Source organism: Peromyscus maniculatus, chromosome 7 (genome assembly GCF_049852395.1).
Source record: "Peromyscus maniculatus bairdii isolate BWxNUB_F1_BW_parent chromosome 7, HU_Pman_BW_mat_3.1, whole genome shotgun sequence".
In the NCBI taxonomy this organism is placed as follows: domain Eukaryota; kingdom Metazoa; phylum Chordata; class Mammalia; order Rodentia; family Cricetidae; genus Peromyscus; species Peromyscus maniculatus.
Genome location: NC_134858.1, coordinates 55,436,690 through 55,462,492, shown reverse-complemented (window position 1 = coordinate 55,462,492; position 25,803 = coordinate 55,436,690). Strand labels below are relative to the sequence as shown.

The window sequence follows — 25,803 nt, the reverse complement described above, 5'->3', positions numbered from 1 at the left end:
AACTCCAGCTAGGGTTTCACGCCAAGTGCGGGCTCCCAGCAGAGTGCTGAGCACCATGGCCTGTGCCCTGATCTCCCCACCCCAAACCCTGCTCCCCCCCCCCCCCGCTCCCCCCAGCCCACCCTGCCAGCAAAACAGGGTCCTGTTAATCCCCTCCCCACCTCAAAACCACGCCATAGCCTCCCTCAAACCTGCCTCCCCTCCAAGCCGAAGGTACCCTAAGGCCTGTTTCCACTTCCCTCGGCTGCCCATCTGGCTGGCTGCAAGGCCCGACAGGACCCCAGGGATTCTAAGCAGCTGAGGCCAACACTGCAGGGGGGCAAGGACGAGGGAGGGAAGGCTTAACCCTCCGCGTCCCAGGCTTCAATGGAGCCAGGACTTGCTTGTCTTCAGCCTCATCAGTCACTGTTGCAGGAATCCAGACGTCATGCCAGGAACCAGGGTGACACCCCGGCAGGAGAGGCATCGCAAACCCCTGCTTCTCTGGCTAGATTATAGACATCTAACGTCCCCAAGCACATAAAGGGAGCATCAGTCCTGAAAAAACAGTTCAGTGGGTCAATAAAGGTTTCCTGGTAAGGATGGAGGTGTGGAAGACAGGTCCTTCCTCCCTGGTTTCTAAGTCTCAGGGGTAATTTTTGCCATCCAGCTCCCAAGGCCACCCCTGGAGAAGACAGCCTAGGGGAGGCCTGTAGAGCAGAATTTAGAGTGTAACGTCTTGGGTAGCAAGTAAAGAAGTTGAAACTTCTGGGATCTTTCTTATTGGCTTTGCCATCCCCAGAGGGAGCAGAGACTGTCAGAACACATGGAGCTGTGTGGAATAATCTTTCATTGATCAAATGTAGCCACTAGATCAGAGTTGGTAAGGGACTTCCTCAAGATTCCCAAGCCATGGTTCTCCCAAGTCTTCCCTCTCTGCTGTTTTATGCTTATGGCTGAGGTTTCTCTGCCTCACAATGACCCTATTCCATATCCAAGGCAGCCAGCTGCTGGGCTCGTCTTATCCATGTGTATACTCAGATTATTTCTGGCGACTCATAAAACACAGGACAGAACCCACTGCGGACGCGTGAAGTCAGTATTGCCCATGGGCTCCCAAGTCCTGTTCCGCCTGGAGATACACACACCGTATAGTCTCCATGCCTATAGACTGAGATCTGGTGGAGGAGCTGAACGTCCAGTGTCGTTGTACTCAGGGCCGAGTGCCAAGTGTCCTCAGGGTGCAGAATGACAGGGTGGCCCCAGCTAGAGGGAGGCTCACCAACAAAGATGTCTCTTAGCAATAGCTTTGGAGAAGAGAGAAGGCACCCCAAGAAGCCTGGGAAGAGGTGAAGCCAATGAGGAAAGTGGAGTTCAGGAAAACTGTCCAGAGCAAAGTGGACACAAAGTGCCCACATCCTAACCCGGCTGTGCTCGCCAGAAACCTCACTTAACAGAGCTGAGTCCCTAGGGGCCCCCTCCTCCTCTCTGCCTCATTCCCTTCCTCAGAGGCAGGTCTGTGGCTTGGCTGGAAGCTGCAAGGACTGAGGGAGTACTGCTCTGTGGGACAGGCCACATAGCTAAAACCCGGCGGGCCATAGGGCCCCGCGGAGGAGGCCCCAGCAGGCGGACCAGGTTCCTGAAACCTCCAGACACTTCCAGCCTGTTGCTTATTCATTCAGAGTAGGAAAGCGCCAGCCTAGCGAGCGGCCAGCCAGTGTGGGGCTGGCCATGTAAGGGCCCCAGGAGGTCTTGCCCGCCCGTGCCCTGCGGAAAGCCTCGTGCAGCCCTGGGCACCGCCCCTGCCCTGCCCTGACCCCTTGGCCTCGAAATGCTGTCATCGGAGGAGCCGTCCCGCTCGGGACAAGGCCAGGATGGACAAAGCTAGAGCCTGGGCAGGCAAGGAGCCGTCCTGTCTTCGAGGCCGTGGGAAGAGAAGCACGTACCGGGGCCCACTCCTGAGAGCCTCTCTGCCCACCTGGCCTCTGCAGAAGGGCCACGATGGCTCTGGCCGGAGCCGGCAGCCAGCTGGGGACCCTGGTGTGGGGCGCCTGTCTGTGCGTCCTGGTGCACGGGCAGCAGGCACAGCCAGGACAGGGCTCGGATCCCGGACGCTGGCGGCAACTGATCCAGTGGGAGAACAACGGGCAGGTGTACAGCCTGCTCAACTCGGGCTCTGAGTACGTGCCCGCGGGGCCCCAGCGAGGAGAGAGTAGCTCCAGAGTGCTGCTGGCAGGCGCGCCCCAAACGTCTCAGCGACGCAGCCAAGGGGGACCCCGGCGTCGGCAGGCGCCGTCCCTGCCCCTGCCCGGGCGCGTGGGTTCGGACACTGTGCGCGGTCAAACGCGGCATCCATTCGGCTTCGGCCAGGTGCCCGACAACTGGCGAGAGGTGGCCGTCGGGGACAGCACAGGCATGGCTCGGGCTCGCACCTCTGTCTCCCAGCAACGGCACGGGGGCTCCACCTCCTCCTCCGTCTCGGCCTCGGCCTTCGCCACCACCTACCGCCAGCCATCCTCCTACCCGCAGCAGTTCCCCTACCCGCAGGCGCCCTACGTGAACCAGTATGAGAACTACGACCCCGCGTCGCGGACCTACGAACAGGGCTACGTGTACTACCGCGGTGCGGGCGGCGGCATGGGCGCGGGGGCCGCGGCTGTAGCCTCGGCTGGGGTCGTGTATCCTTTCCAACCCCGGGCACGCTACGAGGAGTACGGCGGTGGCGGCGAGGAGCAGCCCGAGTACCCGGCCCAGGGCTACTACCCAGCCCCAGAGAGGCCCTATGCACCGCAGCCCCAGCCCCAGCCGCAGCTTCAACCTCAGCCCCAACCCTCCGACGGCCTTGACCGTCGCTACTCGCACAGCCTGTACAATGAAGGCACCCCGGGCTTCGAGCAGGCCTACCCTGATCCCAGCACTGACGCAGCGCAGGCCCCCGCCGGGGCCGGTGGCACCTACGCTGGTGATCCCCGCCTCGGCTGGTACCCTCCCTATGCAGCCAATGTGCCTCCCGAGGCCTACGTCCCTCCGCGTGCGGTGGAGCCACAACCCCCATTCCGCGTGCTGGAGCCACCCTACCTGCCTGTGCGCAGTTCTGATGCGCCCTCACCGGGTGGGGAGCGGAACGGCGCCCAACAGGGCCGGCTCAGCGTGGGTAGTGTGTACAGACCCAACCAGAATGGTCGCGGTGAGTACCGTCCTTGGCTTGACATTTTGGTCACAGGTGAATGCTGCTTCAGGGGTGCTCCAGGGTCCTCTATCTCTCATCAAAGGTCTCCAAGTAGTGGCCGAACAAGAGCCCTGTAGCGAACAGCGGTGTGCCTCTCTTCCCAGCCTGCCCTGAATCCATCCATTATCCATCAGGGTCAAAGGCCTGCATTCTGACTCTGGCTTTGGGGTAATCAAGGAAGGAGTAGCCAGGCTTGAAGAAGTACTTTGCAGATCTCACTGGGGTCAACTAGGGAAAGTGGGGGAAAGCCCTTGTCCCAGCTTCTCTCTCTTCCAGTCAGGGACTCTCCGATGACTCTTAGAAGTTACTGTATTATGCCTATGCAAAGAGTGAGGCAAGGATCCGTGGGCACTATGGACCTTCAGGGTCAAGAGGTCTTCAGGATGCTTCTAGAGGTACAGCAGTGCCCCTATGGCCGGGCCTCTGTGAGGTGGCTGGCCCTTGGTGAAGGGCCAAGGGCAGCACTTGAACAAACATAACTTGCAGACCCCTATGAGGGGAGCCCATAAGGCTGGGATGCCAGAGCCCACTGGCTAGGGCATACTGAGCACTAAAAAACCTGAATAATGAAGATAAGTAATGTTTCAGTGCATTAAAAATCTGTTATGAACAAATATGTCCAAGTTTTAAGTAGACTCAGTAATGGTTCCATAACCTGAGACAAACTGAAAAATCAATATGGGTCCTGTCTTTATTTGAAACAGGATATTTGTTCATTGTAGATTTTTTTTTGCATTGATTTTGCTTTTTAAAAATATCACATTAAATATTACTTATCTTGGCTACTGTGCTTTTTTGGTGTTCCCTAGAACATAACCCAGGCCAAAGCTCCAATCTTCACGTTCATCTTGGCTCTGAGGGAGAGTCCCAGGAAATGTCTGGAGACAGGCCACCCTCTGGCTTTCCCCGGGGATGAAGCTATGACCTATTCTTGGGAAGGCCAGGTCATCTGCACACAAGGGTCGGGGTGGAGCAGTCTTCCTCCGCCAGATGGGCAGCTTCCACATGTGCTGTTACTGAGACAGGGGCCAACTGTTGTGTCTGGCCAGTGCTGGATGGCCATCAGCCCGTCCTCGGCTGTCCTAGAATCCCCTTGCTGATGCTGTCCATACAGGGCTGTCTGCTCTCCGGTCAAGGTTTCCACTGAGTTCTCAACGCACACGCGGTACACCCTGAGGGCAGTGCCCTCGGCCCACAGTTCTCTGCTCCATACCAGGGCTTCTATACCAGGGCTATCAGGTGACGATGAGCCTTTGTGACCCAAGGGCGCTGGTGCCCAGCCCAGCCTTGGCTCCTCAGCCTCTGTCAGCATCGGATAAATGCTGAATCTAGACAAGATGGCCTAATTGAAGAGCTGCCGCTTGGGGCCTCATGGGGCTGAAGGCCAGGGGAAGGAGAGCCTGGAGGGTAGGGTGGTTCCTACTGTGTTCCTATATCTACTGCATAGCCCTGGGTCCAATTCAGTTCTGAATCCTACTTTGAAAACCACAGGAGCTGGGGGTGAATCGGAACAGGGGGGTGGGGGGCCTCTACAATGCAATGCCAAACATCAATGGTGACAATGCACGGTGGCCTTGGTCACCAGCATGTCACCGCCTGCAGCAGGCTGGTATGGCTTTGTGCTGACGTGCCCCAGGAGCCCCTCGGAGGAGAGGGTGTTTTACCTACCAAGTGCTTAACTGTTGTGGCTGCTTTTCTTAGAATGCAAGACCTCAGCTCAGTGGTGAGCTCAGCCAGGAGGGCCCCACCTCCGGACTGAGGAGAAAACCAAGGCCTCAAATGCCACAAGGCTGGCAGAGGCAGGCCAGGGACAGCACATCTGGGCCTTGAGCCAGTGGGTTTTCCAGGGCCCCTCTGTGGCCTGTGAATTTTCAAGGAAGTTATTTGGTTCAGAGAACGACCAAACAGGGCAAGGCTAATGTCTGGAGTGGGGTGCTTGGTGCTCAGCAGGCTCCAGCTCCTGCCCCAGAGCGCCACGGTTCATTTTGGATCACATGTGATTCTCCCCTCAAGGCAGTATTCTTGGTACCCAGGCTGGCATCCATCAAATTCAGACTCTGCCCTGAGAGAAGCACATCAGAGAGAGCACACTGGTGTGTGACTAGGTCAGTGTTGGGAGCAGACGCTGTGGGAGGTAGGCAGAGAGGAGGGTCTCCCTCACCCACTCTGACATGTCCATAATTCAGCTCTGCATGGGGTTCTGAATTTATTTCACTTCAAAAATCAAAGGAGCTGGGCTGAATGATGATGGTGCACGCCTTTAATCCCAGCACTCAGGAGGCAGAGGCAGGCAGATCTTTGTGAGTTCGAGGCCAGCATGGTCTACAGAGTGAGTTCCAGGAAAGCCAGGGCTACACAGAGAAACCCTGTCTTGAAAAACAGAAACAAAAACCAAACAAACAAAATCACAGGAGCTGGGAGTGAATCAGACTGGGGAGGAGGAACATCTGTAATGAATGCTGAGTGTCTCCGCTCCAGAGGCTCAGAGAGGGCTTCTCAGAGGAGGTGCCCAAGCATTGTGCAGGGGATAGTGATCAGCATCTTCTAGGATCCCCCTCCCCCGATCATGGAGGAAATAGGATATGGGGGCGGAGTTAGGGTACATGCTAGTGTGGGGCCCCCAAAGAGGCCAGAAAAGGGACATTACACTCCCCTGATAATGGTTCCTCCCTTCCACCCTCCTAGTCTAGGACCATGGAAAATCCCAGCCCAGTGAAGTCCAAGTCATGTACTTGAGATCAGCCCCCCAGGCCTGGTGTGGGAGCCCAGGGCGGATCCTCCGAGGCTGACTTCATCCCTCCTGGCCACACACTCAGGGGTCTGAGGCCCAGCTCTGGCAGCCTGTGCTTGTGTGTGGGTGTGGATCTGTCCTTACAACACCAAACACATGTGAGCACCGCCCACGTCCCCCCTTGTGTATGTGGCTTCCAAGTGTCTGTCCCGAACTCCGTTTCTGCCTCAGCAGCCTTCTCCTCTTTCTTCTAATGCTGGGTGCTGGGCTGCTCAGGGCTTCTGCAGTACCATTGTCTTCGAGGCCGGAACAGGTCACCAAGGTGAAGAAGGGTTTATGGAGGCCCAGAGAGGTTCACATCCCTCATTCATCTCTCACAACACATCTGCTCAGAGAGGCCTAGGGAGTGGCTGGCTGTCTCCCAGGGCTTCTAGGTCCCCTGCCCTGTGCCAACCCCCCATGCCACCTCTCCTTGAGACTGCTGCCAGGCCCTCCTCTCCCAGCATCCTTGCTCCAGCCCCTGCTTGCCACAGCCCCATGTTCTTTGAGCTAGAGGTCTTAGTGCTGAGATGCCCCCAGTCCCAGAAGACCATGGCTTTCCTCCCAGGATCTCCCCTTCTAACTTGGCCTGCCTCGTCAGTCCAGGGCTTCTACAGTACCATTGTCTGTGAAAGACATATCCCCTGAATCTGGAACAGGTCACAAAGGTGGCTGACCATCAGGGCACCCCTGATGGCTGTTCAGCCTTGCCTGGCGTGTGTCATCCATTCCTGGCTTGACAAGGCCAGTTGGATCTTGACACATGCACCTAGCATCTCCGAATCTAAGGTTCTTCCTTTCTTTTCCCTTCCTTTCCTGCTCTTTCTCAGGCATCCACAGCCACCATTGTGCTGCTTCTGGGACCACATGTTCCTTTAACATCTAAGGGTGCTTCCAAGGTAACCAGCCTCCCGCACTGCAGAGGCCCTCAGTCCCTGGGAGCAACCCTGGCTCCCTGCCCTCACCCCAACCACCCCTCACCCACCTGAGCCTAATGCCCTGTTTCCTCAGCCTGCCTTCCCCTCTGGGTCCTCTGCTCTCCTCCACCGCGCTTAGAGTAGATGCACAGAAAGACAGAGGCCTCCCACCCAGCGAGCTTCCAGAGCCAGAGCCTCCAGGCAGAGAGGGAGTAGCAGCCTGCTAAACCGCGTGCATCTTCTGAGCCTTGTGACCTACATGTGGGATTTCATGATTACATTTGTTCCCACAAGCTCTCAGTGACACAGATCACAGGCCCTAGGAAGATGAGAAGAGGGAGCCCAGAAAGATGGCACAGTGACACCATGCAAGATAAGCAATGGGAGGCAGGACAAGAGCCCCACCCCTCTGCCAGCTGGGCATCATCTCTGGGGCACAGCCTCTCCCTCTGCATTCACTGGTGAGGGTTAGCCTCCAAGTGACTTCCCGCTTGGTCTCCTTGAATCCTCAGGTCGCAGCCAGGTGCTGTGAATTGCCCCATTCCGTGGACAGGATGAAGGGCTCACTTGCTGACTTTTGATAGTGAACCCGGGACTCGAGTCCATATGAACTCATCCTGTGTTCATAGCCACGCATTGTTTTTCATTTTTTCTATGTATTACTGCATATCATGCAAGCTTCACTCATCCATCCATCCAGCCATTCATTCGTTTGTTCATGCACTCAAGCATTCAATTGCTAATTTGGGTACTGGCTAGAACAGAGAAAGTTGTAGAGGGCCATATAGGTAAATGGCAGCAAGAGAAGGGTGTGGATGTCTGAGGATGCAAACAGGGTTCCCGGCAGCCTCCCCCAGGCAGACTTCCTGTCTCCTGGCTCACGACCCTCTCATATGGCCTCCACTCCCCTGCCCTCAGCCTGGACGTCTCTGTGGAGCTGGCTCTTGTTGAAACAGATGTCTGAGGGCAGCTGCCACTGCTTATAAATGAGTTATGCTCTGCCAAGCACTCTTCCCATTCTCTCGTTTAAGCCACCCAACAACCTTAGGTATTGTTACAGTAGAGGATAGTGTTATCACTCACTTCATACAGGAGGGAGCTTCGGCTCAGAGAAGCCAAGGCCGCAGTCGTGAGCAGTCAAGCTGGACCCAGGAAGGGTGTCTACCCTTTCGAGGCCCTGCTCTCCCTCTGCTCTCCCCTTCAGGGAAGTGTTTTAAAACAGTGGCACCTAACGCAGTGTTCAGTGACTCTTTTGGAGGGGGGAAACACAATGTTTTGCTGTTGCTTTGTCTTGTTTTTGCCTTGAGGTTGAGACACTGTCCCCTCCCCCCAGTTATTGGGGTTGATAGCAGAGCTAGAAGTGGGAGTAGAGTCCTTAGTGCCTTTGCAGGCACCGGGCTACTGCTGGGCTTAGCTAGAGAGTTCTGTACACTCCCCCCCCCCCCCCCCGTTTCCTTTCTCCTGATGCCCTGGGGGGGGATCTTCAGAGGTCTCTGGACTCAGGATGGGCACCTCTCCCCCTGAGCACCCTGCTGGAGTCAACCCCACTTCCTTTCCGCGAGCCAAGAACACATGGAAAACTCCCCAGGCGGTGGCTAGAACAAGCAGGAGAGGGAGGGAACTGGAGGCCAGAAGTCCAGCCAGGCGGCCCACACCTGCTTCCAATTCCTGTGCCCAGCATTCCTGTGGAGCAGCCGCGGGGGCAGGAGCCCCGAAAGAAGAGGCTGAGCCTTATTCCCACCCATGGCCTGACCTAACTGCCTCCTCCCCGCTGCAGCTGGACCCAGGGGTGTTTTGTGTGGGCTCAGGATTACAGAGTAAGGGCTGGGCCTGGGTCCCTTGCCCCTCCCCCGCCTGTGATAAGTCCCTGGAAACCAGGAATCTGTTTTTCAGGAAGTGGGGAGGGAGTCAGGATGCCAGACAGGAAGGAGAGTGCCTGAAGGCCAGTGCCCTCAAAAGTGTCAAACTGTAGAAGACAGCCCACCCTTTTCCCTTACTCATGGGCCAACTAGAACCATGCGTTTCCCAAGCCCCAAGTAAAAGGGTTTTGGGGAACTAACAGAAGCTTTGCTTGACCATGTAGAGAGTCTTCCACAGGCAGGTGATCCCAGAGTCTTTGTGGGTACAGGTTCTCACACCCTTGCTCACTGAGTGTCTGCAGGTGCTGGTTCCTGAGCAGGTAGGTGAACAGTGCCCTGGACCCATTCCTGCCCTCTCTAACTCCCAGCCAAGCTGTAAGAAACCAGACACCTGGCTTAAGTGTCCAGCTCCCAGCTTCCTACTGTACGTATGGGATACCCAGGCTGACAGCTCAGTGGAGGCAGACGATGACGTTGCCCATAAACCCGACTGCTCTCAGGAGCTCCTGTCCAGTTGAGGATTGTAGATGTTGTAGATGGCATCTCTTGAGATGTGTAGTCATCTGGCGGGTGTATGTTAGCACCTTACTGCGTGCTGAGCACTTACACCTGGGTATGAATGAGAAGAAACACGGAATGTTTGCCTTTTGGACCTTATGTTGTCGTTTACAGACATAACTCGTAGGTAAAGTGGTAGGCACTGTGGATGACGTAGAGGTAGCCAAGGGGATCAGGAGTAGGGGGAAGGGAGCAGTTTTCAGAGGTGGACCACCACAGGCCTCAAGAAGGTGACATCTAAACCAAGACTTGAAGGAGGCATGTGAGGGAGCCATTTAGCCATCTGTAGGAAGCACATCACAGATGTGTGGGTGTGGGTGTGTGCGCGCGTGTGGCCAGTGCAAAGGCCCGAAGATGAAATTCGCAAGTGTGCTCCAGCGTGCTTAGGCTGAGTGAAGTGGAAACAGAGATGGAACAGGAGACTGAGCAGAAAGATTAACAGGGCTCAGACAACAGAGGACACTGTGAAGTCCCCGGCCTTTACACTGTACACTAGGCAGCCACTGCAGGCAGCTAATGGCTGTGCTGGGGGGGTGTGGTGGGGAAGAAAGGTAGGGATGTGAGTGTTGTAAGAGGAATCGGGGTGCTGGGAGAGGAAGTTAAGCTTGACAGGTGGGCTCTGCACCTAATGATGGTGTGATGGTGTCACCCCGGAGTGAGCGGAATCAGCCATGAGTAGGGGAGAGGCATGCATGCACAGAAGTACACAGTGAGCTCAGAGAGGTAGAGAGGTCAAGCTGCGGTGTTATGCAGCTGCTTACTGCTACTTACAATTCAGAGTTCTGGAGTGGCAGGTTAAGGACAGACCAGAGAAGGCCTTTGCTGCCATCCTGAAATGTCTAGGCTCCACCCTTGAGGCAGTTGGGAGCCATTGAAGGTCCTAGACCTGGCTCTGTAGCCATCATAGCCCTCTTTCCCAGCCTGGAATTGCTGCTTCACCATGGGGCAGAGAGGCTTTGGTAGCTACCTTGCCTGCAAGCTAGCAAGAACAGGTGGAGCACCTCTGGGCGGGTGCTGACAACTTAATGTTCCAATTATTAGCTAATCATTTCCTGGGTTTGGGAGCTGCCAGCTCTGACCCACTCTGGCTCATCTTTATTCAAGTCTGAGCCGGGCAGGGCTTTCCGCTTTCCCCACCTAGGGGCTCCTCTGGAGTCTGTCTGTGTTCACTTGCCAAAACATCCCACTCAGCACATATTTCACAACCAACTGATGGGTTTCTGCTGGACTGTGTTTATCCTCCAGTCCTGGGCTCAAGAGATTAGGGCTCTGTTGGATTCCACTTCCCATTCTTTGAGAGCCCCAGCAGCAGAGGCTTAGTGAACACAGATGCCAGGGGAGGGTTATGGACCCCACAGAACCCGCAAAGCTGGAGGAAAACAGGTGAGGTATAGACATGCACAAGCCCACACACATACTCGGCAGGAGGGAACAGATTTCTAACGAGGCAGGAAGGGTTTGGGTCAGCCAATGGGATAATTTCCTGACTGTTGAAGCATGGGCTGCTGAGGTCAGGAGAGGTCTCGGGCTCTTGCCCAAGGCTGGAGGATTGATTGAATAGCTCCGAAAAAAGTATTTTTATCTCCAAGTGTTTATGGATCCATCCAACCTGTGCACAAGGGCCGGTTAGTTCAGTCTTCCCTGCATCCTTCAGATAGGGCAACAGACTCACATAGGGGAATGGGCCAGTGCACTGGGAAGATCAGCACAGTGGCGAACTAACCTCTGGAATCTTAGGCACCAGAAGACCCCACTTGGATTCTGCCCAGGAAGAGGCTCATGGTCATTGCCATCACGGGAGTGGTCTAGAAGCATCAGACCTACCCTAGGACAGGAGGACAGGGTAGGCTTGTCCTGAGGTCGCTGGCTTCAAGAATCAGTGTGGCTAGTCTTTGCATAGCATGCTGGCTGCCACAGAGGACTCTCTGAGAACAAAGCTGAAATGCAATGTTTGGCTTTTCCCTGGGCTGGATCTTCATTGTCTTGGCCTAGGGGCCCACCATGGCTGGACAGCTCTCTGTCTGCCTGAATAATGGCTTGGGACCTAGTTCACTCACACCCAGGCCCTCCCCAGCTGAGCCCTGGGCTTTGGTCATCCCAAGGGTCTTTGCTGTCCTCTGACTCAGTGTTCCCAGTATCCTGGCCCAGGCTGTGGACAGCGCATCCCTTCCTAGGGAAGGATGAACACAGGGGCCTGGCACAGGGCTCCAGGCCTGGGGGACGAGGGGATCCGCGCAGACATATGGAGGGAGAGAGGCCTGGAGAGGGTCACATACAAGTCTACCACATGAGGGGCAAAGCTCAGCCAGCAGTGACCCAGCCACCCTTAGAGGGGACAGCAGAGTAAGGCTGTCCACACAGCCTTTGGGTTCTGATCCACTTCCAACCTGAAGCCTAGAGAGGAAGCTGAACGGGGCTGTAGGTTCCCTGTTAGCTGGTCATGTGTGCTCAGCAAACCCATAAGAACATGTCAAGCCATTCATTGTGTTGTATGTGGAACAGGGCTCAAGGCCACACCCTCCCAGGAGACAGTCAGATGGGACAGGCAGACTCCTCTTTAGCTGTGTACAAGGTCCTGAAGGTTTACAGTGACCGGAAAAAAAAAAAATCAAGATACAGTCCAGGTCCTGTAAGACTATCATATATGTTTTGTGTATATGAATATTTTGTCAACATGTATGTCTGTGCACCACATTCATGCCTGATTCCCAAAGATATCAAAAGAGAGTATAAAATTCCATGGCACTGAAGTTACAAATGGTTTTGAGCTGCCGTGTGGATGCTGGGAACTGAACCTGGGTTCTTGCCCTCCGCCTGCCCCATTTCTAGAACCACATAGCCCTGGCTGTCCTGGAACTCACTCTGTAGACCAGGCTGGCCTCGAACTCAGAAATCCACCCTTCTCTGACTCCCAGTGCTGGGATTAAAGGCGTGGGTTGCCACACCCAGCTCTCATTTGTGTTTTAAACACAGCCCCATCTGACACGAACTACACAGTCCATAAAGATCTGCAGGTGCTCTGGGACATACCTAGAGACTGGAGGAAGCCTAAGGGAAGGTGAGAGAAGCTGTACACCGACCATGGACCAGTTTTTTTCTGAACTAATCAGACATGAAAATTATCCCATTCTCCATAGTTAGGAAAACATGATGGTCTCACAGAAAAGTATCAGAAACCACGTTTTTAGCCTCAGGTCCAGACCTGAGGGTTGGGTGACAGACTCCAAGTTGTTGGAAAACACATCTCACCCCCACCCCACCTCAGAATTATATCCCATAATTGCTATCAAGGACCCCTGAATTTGACCCATTTTGGAACGGGAGTGACCACGCTGATTATATACCTGGACTTCATTCCCCATTGACCAGCTTGCCTGTGGCCTGTAAGCCAATAACAGCAGACCAGACTCCCTTAGCTCTGTACCTGCCAACCTCCACGCAAAGCTTCTTTTATCTCTTTTCAGTCATCGTACAAGTTTCCCCCATGTCCAAGCCCCACAAAGGGAATGGAGCCCAAGCCTGGCTGCTGTCAGAATGTCCTCTGGGATCACAGCCTGGAGAAGGAGGCTTTGTTCCATTCTGGAAAAACATACCAGCTCAAGGAAGGGCCTGTACTCCCTGGGACCTCAGCAGGGGGTCCTGAGGGTGAGGTGGGAGACCAGGCCTCTGAACTCCCAGGACAGCAAGAGCATGATGGGGGGGGGACAGCTAGGGTAGGGGGGTCAGGTGAGTCATAGGGACTCCGGTAGTGCTCAAAATAAAAGACAATGCTAAAATCATGAGAGGAATGATTTCATGTAACTATTAAAACAGACAAAACCAACCTACAAGTGATTTAAAAACCCTACCAGTGTGTGCCAGGGTTGGGGACATTTTCTTAGCTCTGTTGTGGTAGTTGATGGCAGCATACATTTGTCAGAACCTTGCCAAACTACACAAAAATCTGTGCCTTTGTGGGTAGAGCCTATTTCAGAAGGAAGTCCATTGTTTGCATTTCTTTATTTGATTTGTATGAGTGTTTTGCCTACATGTATGTGTACCATGTGTGTGCAGTACCCACAGGGGCCAGAAGATGGTGCCAGATCCCCCTAGATCTGGAGTTACAGATGGTTGTGAGGTGCCATCCGGGGGCTGGGAATGGAACCCAGGTCCTCTACAAGAGCAACAAGTGCTCTAAACTGCTAAGCCATCTCTGCAACCCCAAGTTTATTTATTTATTTTTTTTGGTTTTTCGAGACAGGGTTTCTCTGTGTAGCTTTGCGCCTTTCCTGGAACTCACTTGGTAGTCCAGGCTGGCCTCGAACTCACAGAGATCCGCCTGGCTCTGCCTCCCAAGTGCTGGGATTAAAGGCGTGCGCCACCACCGCCCGGCTCTCCAAGTTTATTTTTATAAAAAGAAGAATGACAGGAGGGAGCTGAGACATAGGATCTCCTGAGACTGCCCTGAATCACTGTATGAATATGAACACATCCATTACCCTCTCTAGTTGGGCTTCCTCACACTTCCAAAGGTATGATATGCCCGCGGATCTTAAAGAGATAGGCACACATGGATGTGGACAGTAGTGTATTAAGCTCCTAACTATTAAAGAAGCAGAGGATGTGGCCTGCTAACCATGAGTAGGATGCAGGCCCTGCCCTTAGAGAGGCCCCGATCTGAACAGAAGGAATCCCCAGAGGAATATAAGGAAACCCCAATAGTGAGGTAGGATTATGTGCATTCCACAATGTCACTACTAATCAGGGGAGGCTGCCTGAAGTGAGAGCCGGGAATGGATGTTCAGACTGGCCTGCAGCCTGCCGTAGTCTCTCCAGTGTGCTCCCCAGATAATTCCTCCCAGCAGCCCCAGGGCTTACGCCAAGGCTCCATTGGAATCAGAAAGGACAGCTGATGTCAAAACAGTTCATTTTGCAGGGTCTTTCCTCTTAATACATTGCTTTCGTTTACTATCTAGAGAAAGAAACTGAGGACAGCAATACTAAGATTCAGAGATGTTGATAGATCCAGGTTCAGGGTGTCGAGGATCAGGGCTCAGTGTATGATGAGAATCAAAGCTCAGTGGTTAGGTCTCAATAAGACCAGGATCAGGGTTCAATGTGTCTGGAATCAGGGCTCTGTGTGTGATAAGAGTCTAAGTCCAGTGTGTGACTAGAATCAGGATTCTGTGTGTGACCAGGACTAGGGCTCAGTATGTGATCAGAATCAGGATTCTATGTGTGACCAGGACCAGGACTCAGTGTGTGATCAGATTCTGGATTCTATATGTGACCAGGATCTGGGCTCAGTATGTGATGAGAGTTAAAGCCTGGTGAGTGACCATGGTCAACTCAAAGTGTGACCCGGGTCAGGGCTCAGTGTGTGACCAGAATCCATACTCACTGTACAACCTGGGCCAGGGCTTCCTGTGTGGTCACTGGGCTCCTTCTTTGGGCAGGATCAAGTTCAATCAGAGAACAAGAGCAGTATAACTGTCCCCAAGTGCCCCAGCCTCAGACCCTGGCTCTCCTGGCTGTCCAGGATTGCACAGCCAGCTCATGAAGCAGCCTAGAGAGGGAGGGTCGGGCCAGGAAAGCTCTGTGGAGCCATCTGGGTGGTATTTATTGAAACGGGGCCTGGGATGGGAGCGGCAGACTGTCTGGTGCTGAATGCTGGGCCCACGAGGCTTAAACCCAGTGGCCACGCCTACCTATTGCTGAGTTGCTAGAGGGTGGGGAGAGGGGACCCCTCCTCTCTTCCCTACCCCCCTTCCAGAAGCTTCTGGGAACCAGTGGATGAGAACCGTCTCCCAGCTGGTTTGAGGTCCCTAGGGTCCCTCGGGAAATGACTGCAAACATTCCAGGGGGCTCATGTCATAGAGCCTAGGCTGGCCAAGAAGTCCCCCATTTGCCAGGAGCCACCTCATCCTCACCCACCCTGTCCTCTAAGCTTCTCCATTCCAAGTAGGTGAGATCACCCTGGCTGCCCAGATCAGGCTGCCCCTGAGGGCCAGGCCCCAGGGAGAAAAGTTCCAGGGCAGGGGCCCAAGGGATGTGTGTGTGTGTGTGTGTGTGTGTGTGTGCAGGCACACACCTCTGTCAAAGGCTGTGAAACCAGACTTCCCTTTGTCTGCCTCATTGTCGGGACCTTTAAGCTGATGGGAACCACTGGCAAACAGGGGGCCTAGAAGCCCCTTCCCATGATTCAAGAGCCCCTCCTTGCCTGCCTTTACCCTTCCGCATTCCCCAAGGACAGAGGGCTAAGATGCTAGAAGGAACTTACAGTCTCTTTTTATCATTTACCGGACAGAATCTCCAAGCCCCGAGAGAAGAGAGAATTTAGGAGCCCCAGGCCCCCCTCTGTAAGTTATCTGTAGAACAAGGATCCCCCCCACCAGTCCCCCATCCACCTGTGCCCTCACTCCCAACATCAAGACCATTCTGCCCTTATTCCATTATGAGATGGGTCTGCTACCTGCCCATGTTCCTGCCTATTCCCAGTAACTTACTCAGACTCTTACAGGCGGAAGAAAAAAGGGGAAGCCCCCTGACCCTGGTGTAGCCTAGAGAACACGCGGTCACAAAGAAAGGTTGGAGCCATCTTTAGACTTCCCCTGGGCCCTGCAGGGTTGGGAGCCAGGCCCTCCCTCAGGTTGGGCACCAGAGGTTGCCCACAGGGGATGCTTGTGGGCTGGTTTAGAGTCTGACGGCCAGAAGTGGCAGCAGACGCCAAGAAGAACATATCCTGAACAGCTCAGCTGGCACCAGGCTGAGAATTCTGCTGGCCCAGGGAAAGTGTTTTCTTCCTGCCCATCTCCTCCTGCCTATTAATACCCACCTAGCTCTGCCCATGAACCTTCTGGGGCCCACCCTGGGCCATAAGCCGGGGCTGTCCTGGTGGTCCCCGAAGAAGGCTGCCTAGAGAGGTGAGAGCAGTCTCTTGGCTGGTATGCAAAGGTCTTGGGAACAAGGACAGAGGAAGCAGCTCTGCCAGGAAATTCCTTCGTCTCCCTGGTCCCGTCTCTAAGCCTCTCCTCATGACATGCCATTCCACCTTCCAGACCCCTTTTCCTTCCAGTTCCTGGGTCTTGTTCGCATTCCAAATCTTCTAGGGTGTCTCCCTACTCCCACGCCACCAAGCTGCAGAGGCAGCTAACCTGCTGCTGACCTCCTTGAACCCAGGACCCACTGACCACGAGGAACGGCCAGCGGTTGGGTGGAGGAGGTCCTTGGAGCCGGCAGTGAATGGTCTGACCCTCTTGGTACTGTGCTCTTCCTCTCCCGCTCTCTCCAGGCCTCCCTGACTTGGTCCCGGACCCCAACTACGTGCAGGCATCCACATATGTGCAGAGAGCCCATCTGTACTCCTTGCGCTGTGCAGCGGAGGAGAAGTGCCTGGCCAGGTAAGGAGAGCTGGGGGTGAATGGACCAGAGGGCCTTGCGATAGTCCACGGGAGTTACCCAGAGCCTGGCAAAGTGTCTGAGCCTCTCAGAGCCCTGGCCTCCATCTTGCCTGGCTCAAGGGGTAAGGAAAAGGGAGGAAGTGGGTTCTTCTCAGCCTATGCACATTCCCCACAAGGGCCTTTACAACACTGTGACATTAATCTTAACACCAGCCCTGACAGAATGGGCTGCTTCATTAGGAAACTAAGGTACCACGAAGGAACCGAAATTGATCCTATCTGTATTTCCAGCGGTCAGTGTGGGTGTCAGGGAAGTTCTGGATGGAGGGCGGAGGGCCGCAGGGTGAGGATAGGTTGCCCGTCTGATCATAGCAGGGGATGGGTAGGCATGGAGGACAGTGAGGCCTTAGTTACGTACTGTCCTGGAGAGAGGAGGAGACCACTGCCCTCGGCTCAGACAGGAAGCACACCCACCCTGCTCTTGCTTCACTCCCCTCTGGTTTATCAGCAGTTCATATTCTGCTCAGCTTCTGTGCTTTGGACTCCTCTCCCTGCCCTAAAAGACCTGGTTAAAGGGGACATTAGTCTGCTGCTCTTCTGGACATGAATGCCAAAAGCATATTTTTCCCCTTAATTGCCCACTTTAAAAAATATATTTGTTTATTTGTTTTTACATGTGAACTCTCTTACCTTTTACTCTCTAGGAAACCCTTTGGAATGTCAACATTTATTCATTTTAGACCTTTAGCCCGGTGCCCCCTCAGATTAGCTGACCACAAACTCTCTCGTCTGTCTGTGGTAAGATAAAGAACTTTCAACAGCATATAACTCAGTTTACAGCTTCTTTGATAAAACCATCTGTCTTTAAAATAACACTAATCAGAGTGATAGGTAGAGCAATTGATTGACATTCTGGTGAAAGTCCCTTATATTATCACAGACGGGCAAGGTGTCCCTATTTGGGGGACCATGCATGGATAGCCACTCAGTTGACCTGACTGACCATCAGGCCTTGTCTGTGTCCCTTGTATCCTTGGGAAGAGAACACACCATTTCTGCTGACATTTTCTCCAGTGATAAGGGCTCAGTTTCCATGGTGGACTGCACGAGTCTGAATTTTAGTTAAAGCCAAATTCTCAATACTTTTTTTTTTTTTGAGCATCTCAAGTGCTCAGTCCTGAGCTCCCAGTTGGGTGAGGAGAATGCAGCCTGTCCCCTGTCAGGGTGATTTCTCTATCTGCCTGGAGTGAGTGACCCCTCATCCAGGCTCTAACGACAGATCTGAACAGGCCGCTGCGGGAACAGAGTGAGAGCCTGGGTGCACAGCTCTGGGACTGAGGGTAGGGCTGGGGCTGAGTAAGGTCAAGGAAGGAGGGGCCTGCAGGGATGTGGCCTCCGGGAAGGCTGGGTAGAGGATTACAGAACCGCCTGCAGCCTGCGGAGCTGGGGCCCTGCAGTGGGAGAATTCTCCACAGTCAGTTCAAGTGTGGGCTGGAGCCCTGGGCCAGGTCCCACACTGCAGGCTGAACCCAGAGAAGGGAGGGGATTTGCTTCAGTCTCACCACCAGCCTGTGGCCAAGCTGGGCCTAGACGCTAGATCCTGCTGGTTTCCCACGGTGTTCTGAGCCGAACAGCAGGGCAGGATTTCACCAAACAGGCAAGGAGGATGTTTTGTTTCAACCCAGACACAGACGGATTCCAAGCCTCCTCCAGACAGGGCCAAGGGCCTTACGTCCTGGCAGACAGGAGTCTGAGCTGCCTGCTGTCCAGACATATTCTCAGAGAGAGCTAATCCCCACAATGGGCCACCTCTCGCCTCTGGCCTCACAACCCAGTCCCAAATGAGGCCAGCCAGGACAGCTGTCAGTGGTCAGCTGGAAGGAAGGGAACCGGCAGCCAGGCTCCCCGGTGTGTGTGTGTGTGTGTGTGTGTGTGTGTGTGTGTGTGTGTGTGTGTGTGTGTGTGTGTCCGTGTCCTCGCACAAAAGAAATCCCTCTTTTCTCTCTCTTCCCTGATTCTGATGGGAATTTAAAGTGACATAAGAATGGAGAACAGCCTTCTAGAATGGAAAGAGCACATTGCTGGTCCTGAAGCCAGGCCAGCAGGGAGAGATGGTCTGATGGCACCTGCACCAGCCCAGGGTGCGTGTGACATCAGGGTGAGCCGTAGGTAGTATTCCGAGAGCCCTCGGGCAAACCAAGGTGCTTCAAAGTGCAATGATCATGGCAGCCTTCCTGGAGGAAGGGACTTGAATTGGGACTAGGAAGCTTAATGAGCTCTAGAGCTATGGCCATGCAAACAGCATGGGAGGAGGGGAAAGAGAGAAGTCTTAAGGGGGAGCAGCCCTTGGAGCTGGTGCTCAGTCTGTAGCAGAGCAGAACATGAAGACATGGGGCCAGGGGAACATGGGGCCAGGAAAACATGAAGATTTAGCCCAAAATGTTCAGGCCTGACTTTCAGTCACACACGAAAGACATGGAATACTTTGGACACCAGTTAAGGCTCTGCCCAGAAGAAGGAAGAGTTTAGACATTCCTGAGTTATGGCTGTTAGGCTCTGTTTTATTTATTTATTTTAGTATGTGTGCATGTGTGCAGGTGATGTGTGTTCATGTACAAGGGAAGGCCAAAGGACAACCTCGCATGTCATCTTCCAGGATGTTGGCCACCTCCTTTGTGATAGAGTCTTCCATTGGCATGGAGGTCACCAGTTAGGCTGGACTGGCTGGCCAGCAAGCTCCAGGGATTCCCCCTGTCTCCACCTCCCCAGTGCTGGCTTTGGAAGCACACAATTCCATGGTTGGGTTTTTACTGGGGTTCCGACGATTGGACTCGGTTCTCCATGCTTTCAAGGCAAGCACTCTACCAGCTGGGCTGATGTCATCGGCCCAGAACTGTTTATTTTTAAATTATCCTTCAGAGATTTCTATGGGACCCCCTGCCGCTCCCAGGGTGGTGGTGGGTGCTGTCCCTTGCTGAGTTGCCTGGGAGCTTGTGGCCTGAGTCTGTTAACAGCTGCCAGTCACACACAGAAGGCCAGCCAGGTCTGGGTGGTGTCATGAGAGAAGAAGCCAGACTTCACTGTCATGCAGGGGTCAAATGTCAGGATCTATGGGGCAGTAGGGGGCTGGGAGGACAGTGGCTGGACATAGGGCCTGTTGTAGTTAGCATACGCTGACTCCTGGTGTCCCAGGACCATCCCAGTCTCCCTGCCTGTCCCCACAGCACAGCCTATGCCCCCGAGGCCACCGACTACGACCTCCGAGTGTTGCTGCGTTTCCCTCAGCGTGTGAAAAACCAGGGCACAGCGGACTTTCTCCCCAACCGGCCACGCCACACTTGGGAATGGCACAGCTGCCACCAGTGAGTGGGACTGACCTGCCTTTGCTCCTTCCTCTGCCGGGCCAGGGCCCTAGGTGCCTGAGTCGTCCCCCCTCCCCCTCATTAGCATGCCCCCCCCCCCCCGTTAGCATGCTGGGAGATGCAGGTGCTTGTTCCTGCCCTAGGAAAGCAGGGCTGGCCAGGGACCCTCAGCGAAACGGAGTTGAAAGATGGGCCCCGTAGAGTGACCAGCCTTGGTAAGGGATGGAAATGTCTAGAATGCAGGGTTTTGCCCATGGCAGACCGGAACAGGAAGGAGTCCAGAAAAGAAGTAAGGAGCCTGAGGAGGTGGCGTTCTGAGGTGACCTAGCCCCAGAGATGCTACCCCGTGGGACTCAGAACAGGAGGGCTCAGTGGCTCAGAAGTCATCTGGCTCATCTCATGAGGGGGCGGGGTGTGTGAAGGGACGCCCCGGGGAGACTAGGCCTTCTTCTCTCTCCTCCCCTAGACATTACCACAGCATGGACGAGTTCAGCCACTATGACCTGCTGGATGCAGCCACGGGCAAGAAAGTGGCCGAGGGGCACAAGGCCAGCTTCTGCCTGGAGGACAGCACCTGTGACTTTGGCAACCTCAAGCGCTATGCGTGCACCTCTCACACACAGGTCGGGCTGGTGTGGCAGGGTGGGCACGGGAGTAGCTGGATGGGGAGTGGGCCCGCCAAGCAAAGAACGGGCAAGCGCCAAGGCTGTGCCCAGTTAGCTCTGGTTGAGGACCTTCTTGCCAGTCCTGAGACATCACAGGGCCCTGTACAAGCCTCTTCTCTCCTTATCTGAACCTGTCTGTCCTGGAGATAAAAGGTCGTTGCCGCACAGTCTAGATAACACCATGTCTCATTTGCCTAAAGAGGGGCAAAGGTCTGTCCCAAACCATCTTTCTGTAGGTTCATCCACAAAACATCCATATGGCCATCTCTTTTCATCCCTTTCTTCGGCCATCTCTGTCAAACATCTTCAAGCGTCAGACCCTTCACTTCATGCCCCTTCTGCCTATTGGCATCTCCGTCTTCTGCTTGGCTCACCCAAACAGTGGCTCAGCCAGGGCCCAAACCACTGTGGGCCCAGGCCAGGAAGGAAGCACAGAGGGAGAAGCCCCAGCCTGCCTGCCTTGGATGGGCATGGGGTGGCTCTGAGATTCAACTGACCTTTCACCCCTCTCCCCAGGGCCTGAGTCCAGGCTGCTATGACACCTACAATGCAGACATTGACTGCCAGTGGATTGACATAACTGACGTGCAGCCTGGGAACTACATCCTCAAGGTGGGCCTCACAGTCTGGGACATTTTCTCCAACTTGATGCCCATGCGCATCATCTCCCACTTCTAAAAGTTGCTCCCTTCTCTGGCTCTGACCCCACCTCCCCAGTTGCTCAGCTGGGCTGCCATCTGCAATCTTATCTGAGATTATGTTCCTCTCTGGTCCTGTGTCTCTCAAGCGCACATGCTTCTCTCCCGCTCAAGGCCCCAAGGAATCCTCAGCCCCATGGTAGTTGCAGGAGAGGTGATGATGACATCATCATCTCTAAGTGACAAAAGACCCAGAGAGCCAGTTAGCCCATCCTACCATGCATGGAATGGAAGGCTCCCAGCTCCTTGCAGGACATGGGCCAAGCCCCAGAGTGTCTGTGACCAAGATTTCTTCCAGCAGGAACCCCTCTTTGCTAATTGGAGTGGTGTGATCCTACCCCATCAATCATCCCCTTTGGTACTGGGACAAGTAGAAAATTGTGCTGAAGACACACAGCTCAGCTTGGCACACCCACACACAGTGTAGGGCCGTGTCCCCAGGGCCTGACCCCAGGAAGTTAAATCTTAGCTCCTCCACGTGAGCACATGGAGGGTGGAGATAACTTTGTCAGCTTTCTCAGACCTGCTCCATACCAAAGTTCAGGGTAGGGAGAGCCATGGGCGGGGGGGGGGTGGGGGGGGGTGGGGGGGGGTGGGGGGGGGTGGCTTTTCCTGCAGGAAGAGGCTGGTAGAGAGGTGGCCCTCAAAACACAGAACAGAAGCCCGAGTTCTGCTCCACAGGGTGCCTGTGAGTGAGTCCTGCCTGATGAGCTACTCACCAAAGACTAACAAAAGCCCCTCTGGGTTCCAGGCAGTGGGCAAACTGACCATATAAACAGTACATAGTTTAAGCTGTGAAGAGTACACTAAGATTTCAAGTAACATCTGTTCTTTTTAATATTTTTTAATTATATTTTCTATATGGGTGTTTTGCCTATATGTATATCTGCGCACTGTGCGTGGGAAGTATATCCAGAGTCTGGAAAATGGCCCTGGATCCCCTGGGACTGGAATATGAAAGGCTGTGAGCTGCCATGTGGGTGCCGAGAACCAAAACCTGGGTCCTCTGGAAGAGCTGTCAACATTCTTAAGAGCTGAGTCGTCTCTCCAGCCCTGTTCTTTTTAAAGTTCTGGTTTTTTAATTAATTGGTTGATTAATTAATTAATTGTGTGTGTGTGAGTGAGTGAGAGAGAGAGAGAGAGAGAGGGAGAGAGAGAGAGAGAGAGAGAGAGAGAGAGAGAGAGAGAGAGAGAGAGCCTGCAGATGGGGCCCATCCATGCTAGGCAGGCCCTCTATCACAGAGTCGCGCACCCAGCTCAACTGCATTCCTTCTTAAATGTCCTGCAGTGACTGGTGCCTACCTACCCCTGCCAATCCAACCTGCCATGATTTGTCTCTGTAGCTCTTTCAAAGAGCACAGGCCACGCTTGGGCTGTCTTCTCAACGAATGTTGGCTTCAGGGCACGGTAAATACCCTGGCATCAGTCTGGCCCTCAATAGGTCACCTGGACAGGGATATGTGTTAAACAGCTGTGAGTGTTGGAGTCGAGTAGACCAGGTGTTGACCCCCTGGTCCAGCCCTCCATACAGTATTCTCTGGGGCAGAAACTGGCAATAGTGCCCTCTGCTGGGCCCTCCTGGAATGAGCTCTGGCTCTGGGGAAGTTCCTGGCTCCTGCTGAGAAGACAGTCGATGTTTTCTTGAATGACATCTCTCCCTTCCTTCCCACCTTTGTCTCTTGATCCCAGATCTCTGTCCCCCACATCTGTCTCCACCTCCGTGTCTCCCTCTCTGTCTGTCTGCCTCTCCACTGCCTTCTTTGGTGACCAGATGGGGTGCAGCTTCCCGACAGGCCCCTTTTCTCCATTTCTCTTCTCCAGGTGCACGTGAACCCCAAGTACATTGTTTTGGAGTCTGACTTCACCAACAACGTAGTGAGATGCAACATCCACTACACAGGTCGCTACGTTTCTACAACAAACTGCAAAATTGTCCAGTACGTGTTTGCCCACCCCCTGACTCCTCCCCCAACCGCATTCCTGCCTGGGAAGCAGGCAGGACTCCCAGAAATACCTAAGACGCCTGTACTTTGGCTCATTGGTGGCCAAATACAGCTATGGATGTATCTAGAAGGAAAACCCTTGTCTGCACCAACCCCCTAGATGAGAGCTCATGATGGGACTCAGGCTATGGGGTATTGACATGGGGTCCAATCCTGTGACCCCCTAGGATATTCAGATAGAAACTGGCAGAAGGCAGATGCTTGGTTAAGTGCACAGGTTCTGCAATCCTAGTCTGCGGATTCACGCTCTGATAACACCTTTGCTCTCAGAAGAACCTTCTTCACACATTTCCCACGTAAGCTGGGCATGAAGGCTTTAGGCCTGGTGCCAGCATGTCCAGGTTTCCAGCACATGGAGGAACTCAGAACAGTGGGCATGCTCATTGGCGTCATTATCAAGGGGACTGGGTTAAATAACCCCAGGTTAGGAGTAGTTCTCTGTCACACAGAAAGTTAATAGAATCTGGGCCTGGGCTTTTAGTATACGGTTGCTAAGCAGGGCCAGCGGAACTCAGTCTCCTGAAGCCTTCCTTCCAGCAAGTACTTTGCAGAGAGACCCTCTGCTTACAAACTTACAACCCCTCTCAACCCCCTATAACTTTAAAATGTTTGTTTAGATCAAAGCGATATTCTTCTCCTAAAGATGTCCCAGAGCTTTAAGCTGCGTTCGTCAGTTGAGGTCAGACTGTAGAAACTCCAAGTCCCCGAGAGGCGTTTTAACCCCAAAGCGTGTGCTTGTCAAAGGATGGCAAGTATAAGAGGTTAAGCCTGTGGGGTCAGGGCTGAGTGTGTGACCAGGATCAGGGCTGAGTGTGTGACCAGGATCAGGGCTGAGTGTGTGACCAGGATCAGGGCTAAGTGTATGAACAGGATCAGGGCTGAGTATGTGATCAAGGTCAGGGCTCAATGTATAGTCAGGATTGGGGCATAGTGTGTGACCAGGATCAGGGCTGAGTGTGTGATCAGGGTCAAGGCTCAGTGTGTGACCAGGATCAGGGCTGAGTGAGTGACCAGGATCAGGGCTGAGTGTGTGACCAGGATCAGGGCTGAGTGTATGAACAGGATCAGGGCTGAGTATGTGATCAAGGTCAGGGCTCAATGTATAGTCAGGATTGGGGCATAGTGTGTGACCAGGATCAGGGCTGAGTGAGTGATCAGGATCAGGGCTCAGTGTGTGACCAGGGCCAGACTACATCTAGAGACAGCTCTTTTATCCACAAAGCTAACTATCACTCCCATTCATATGCTCTCATCTGAAAGAATGGGTCCTGCCACCTCTACTTCGGTACAGAGATCAGGTTCCCCGGGAGTAGAATCAGACTACCATCACCCAGGACAGGACAAGTGGGTGAAATGGCCACGCCCTGCTGTGCACAGGAAGTTTGGCTTTCATAGGCCTGAGTTTCCAATGCCTTCTTGCTCCAAGGCCCATGAGGATGTGTCCCCGGCCACGGGGACCCCATAAGCACTATCAGGGCCCTTAGAGGGTAGACCGAAGCATCTGGGCCACCTCTGTGCTCCCCTAAGGCATGTGGCTGTGGAGGCCAAGGCCCTCGCTTCCAAGACCTCTTTACATAAGTGCTTGGAAAGCCTCAGGTCTTATTAGTGTGTCCCCGTGACCCTGACCACAGGCAGGCTGCTGGGCTAGTGTGCACAGGAAGCCGCACAGAGTGTTCCCAGAAAGGCCACGGGACTGAGACACGTGGGTTTCCATCATCTTCCTGAAGAGGGGAAGGGAGAAATGTTTTCTCCTTTTTAAGGGAAAAAAAAGGGAGCGGGAGGTCAGAATTAGAAGGTAACAACCAGAGTAGCATTTCCTGACAACAGCAGCTAGACCCTGGGTCAGCCGGCCGGAGGTATGCTGGGACTGTGCTCTAAGAGGTGGGAGGCCCCGAAGGACCTCTTTTGGAAGCCTGAGTGCCCCGTCCTTTTTCCCTGAGCCCACACTCCTGGGGAAGATGGAGACCTCTGCCTGCCCCACCTCGGGAACCTTATCTATAGTGAGTCTATCAGGGAGGCGGGCCACCTCACATGTCATGTCATTAACCAACTCTTTCTTTCCTTAGGTCCTGATCTCTGAGTGGACAGACTCCCTACCCCTCATCTCTCCTTAAAAAGCAGGCCCTGCTCCCAGGCAGCCTCTCCAAAGAAGCCCAGTCCCCTAGCCTAAGGGCAAGGGCAGCTGGCGGCTGGGGCATCCCTCCCTGCCGGCCTCAGGGAGTGAACGTGGACCAAAGCCACAGGGACTCTGGATGCCAGGCCCCATTTTGTACCTAACTCTCTCCTACAACACCGTTTTGTCTGTTGTTGGTTTTTAATTTTTATATTTTGGCCATCCCACACAGCAAGATTGCCCAGGTGCTGAATAAAACAAGGGTTTTCTA

General features: G+C 54.1%; 1 protein-coding gene across 1 annotated transcript; it reads left to right on the top strand.

Moving 5' to 3' along the window:
- The first annotated feature begins 1,521 nt into the window (after positions 1-1,521).
- Positions 1,522-25,803, top strand: Loxl1 (lysyl oxidase like 1). The gene is made up of 7 exons (XM_006971502.4): positions 1,522-3,166; positions 16,583-16,691; positions 19,916-20,053; positions 20,520-20,676; positions 21,235-21,330; positions 23,238-23,353; positions 25,486-25,803. The coding sequence occupies exons 1-7, from the start codon at positions 1,981-1,983 to the stop codon at positions 25,490-25,492; spliced, it is 1,809 nt and encodes a 602-aa protein (XP_006971564.1). The 5' UTR covers positions 1,522-1,980; the 3' UTR covers positions 25,493-25,803.

What these genes read in the sequence shown, in the direction of transcription:
- Loxl1 (XM_006971502.4), top strand. Translation starts at nt 1,981, where the DNA reads ATGGCTCTGGCCGGAGCCGGCAGCCAGCTGGGGACCCTGGTGTGGGGC. An exon ending in GAATGGCACAGCTGCCACCA is followed by an intron (nt 20,054 to 20,519) that starts GTGAGTGGGACT and finishes CTCCTCCCCTAG; the next exon opens with ACATTACCACAGCATGGACG. An exon ending in CGTGCACCTCTCACACACAG is followed by an intron (nt 20,677 to 21,234) that starts GTCGGGCTGGTG and finishes CCCTCTCCCCAG; the next exon opens with GGCCTGAGTCCAGGCTGCTA.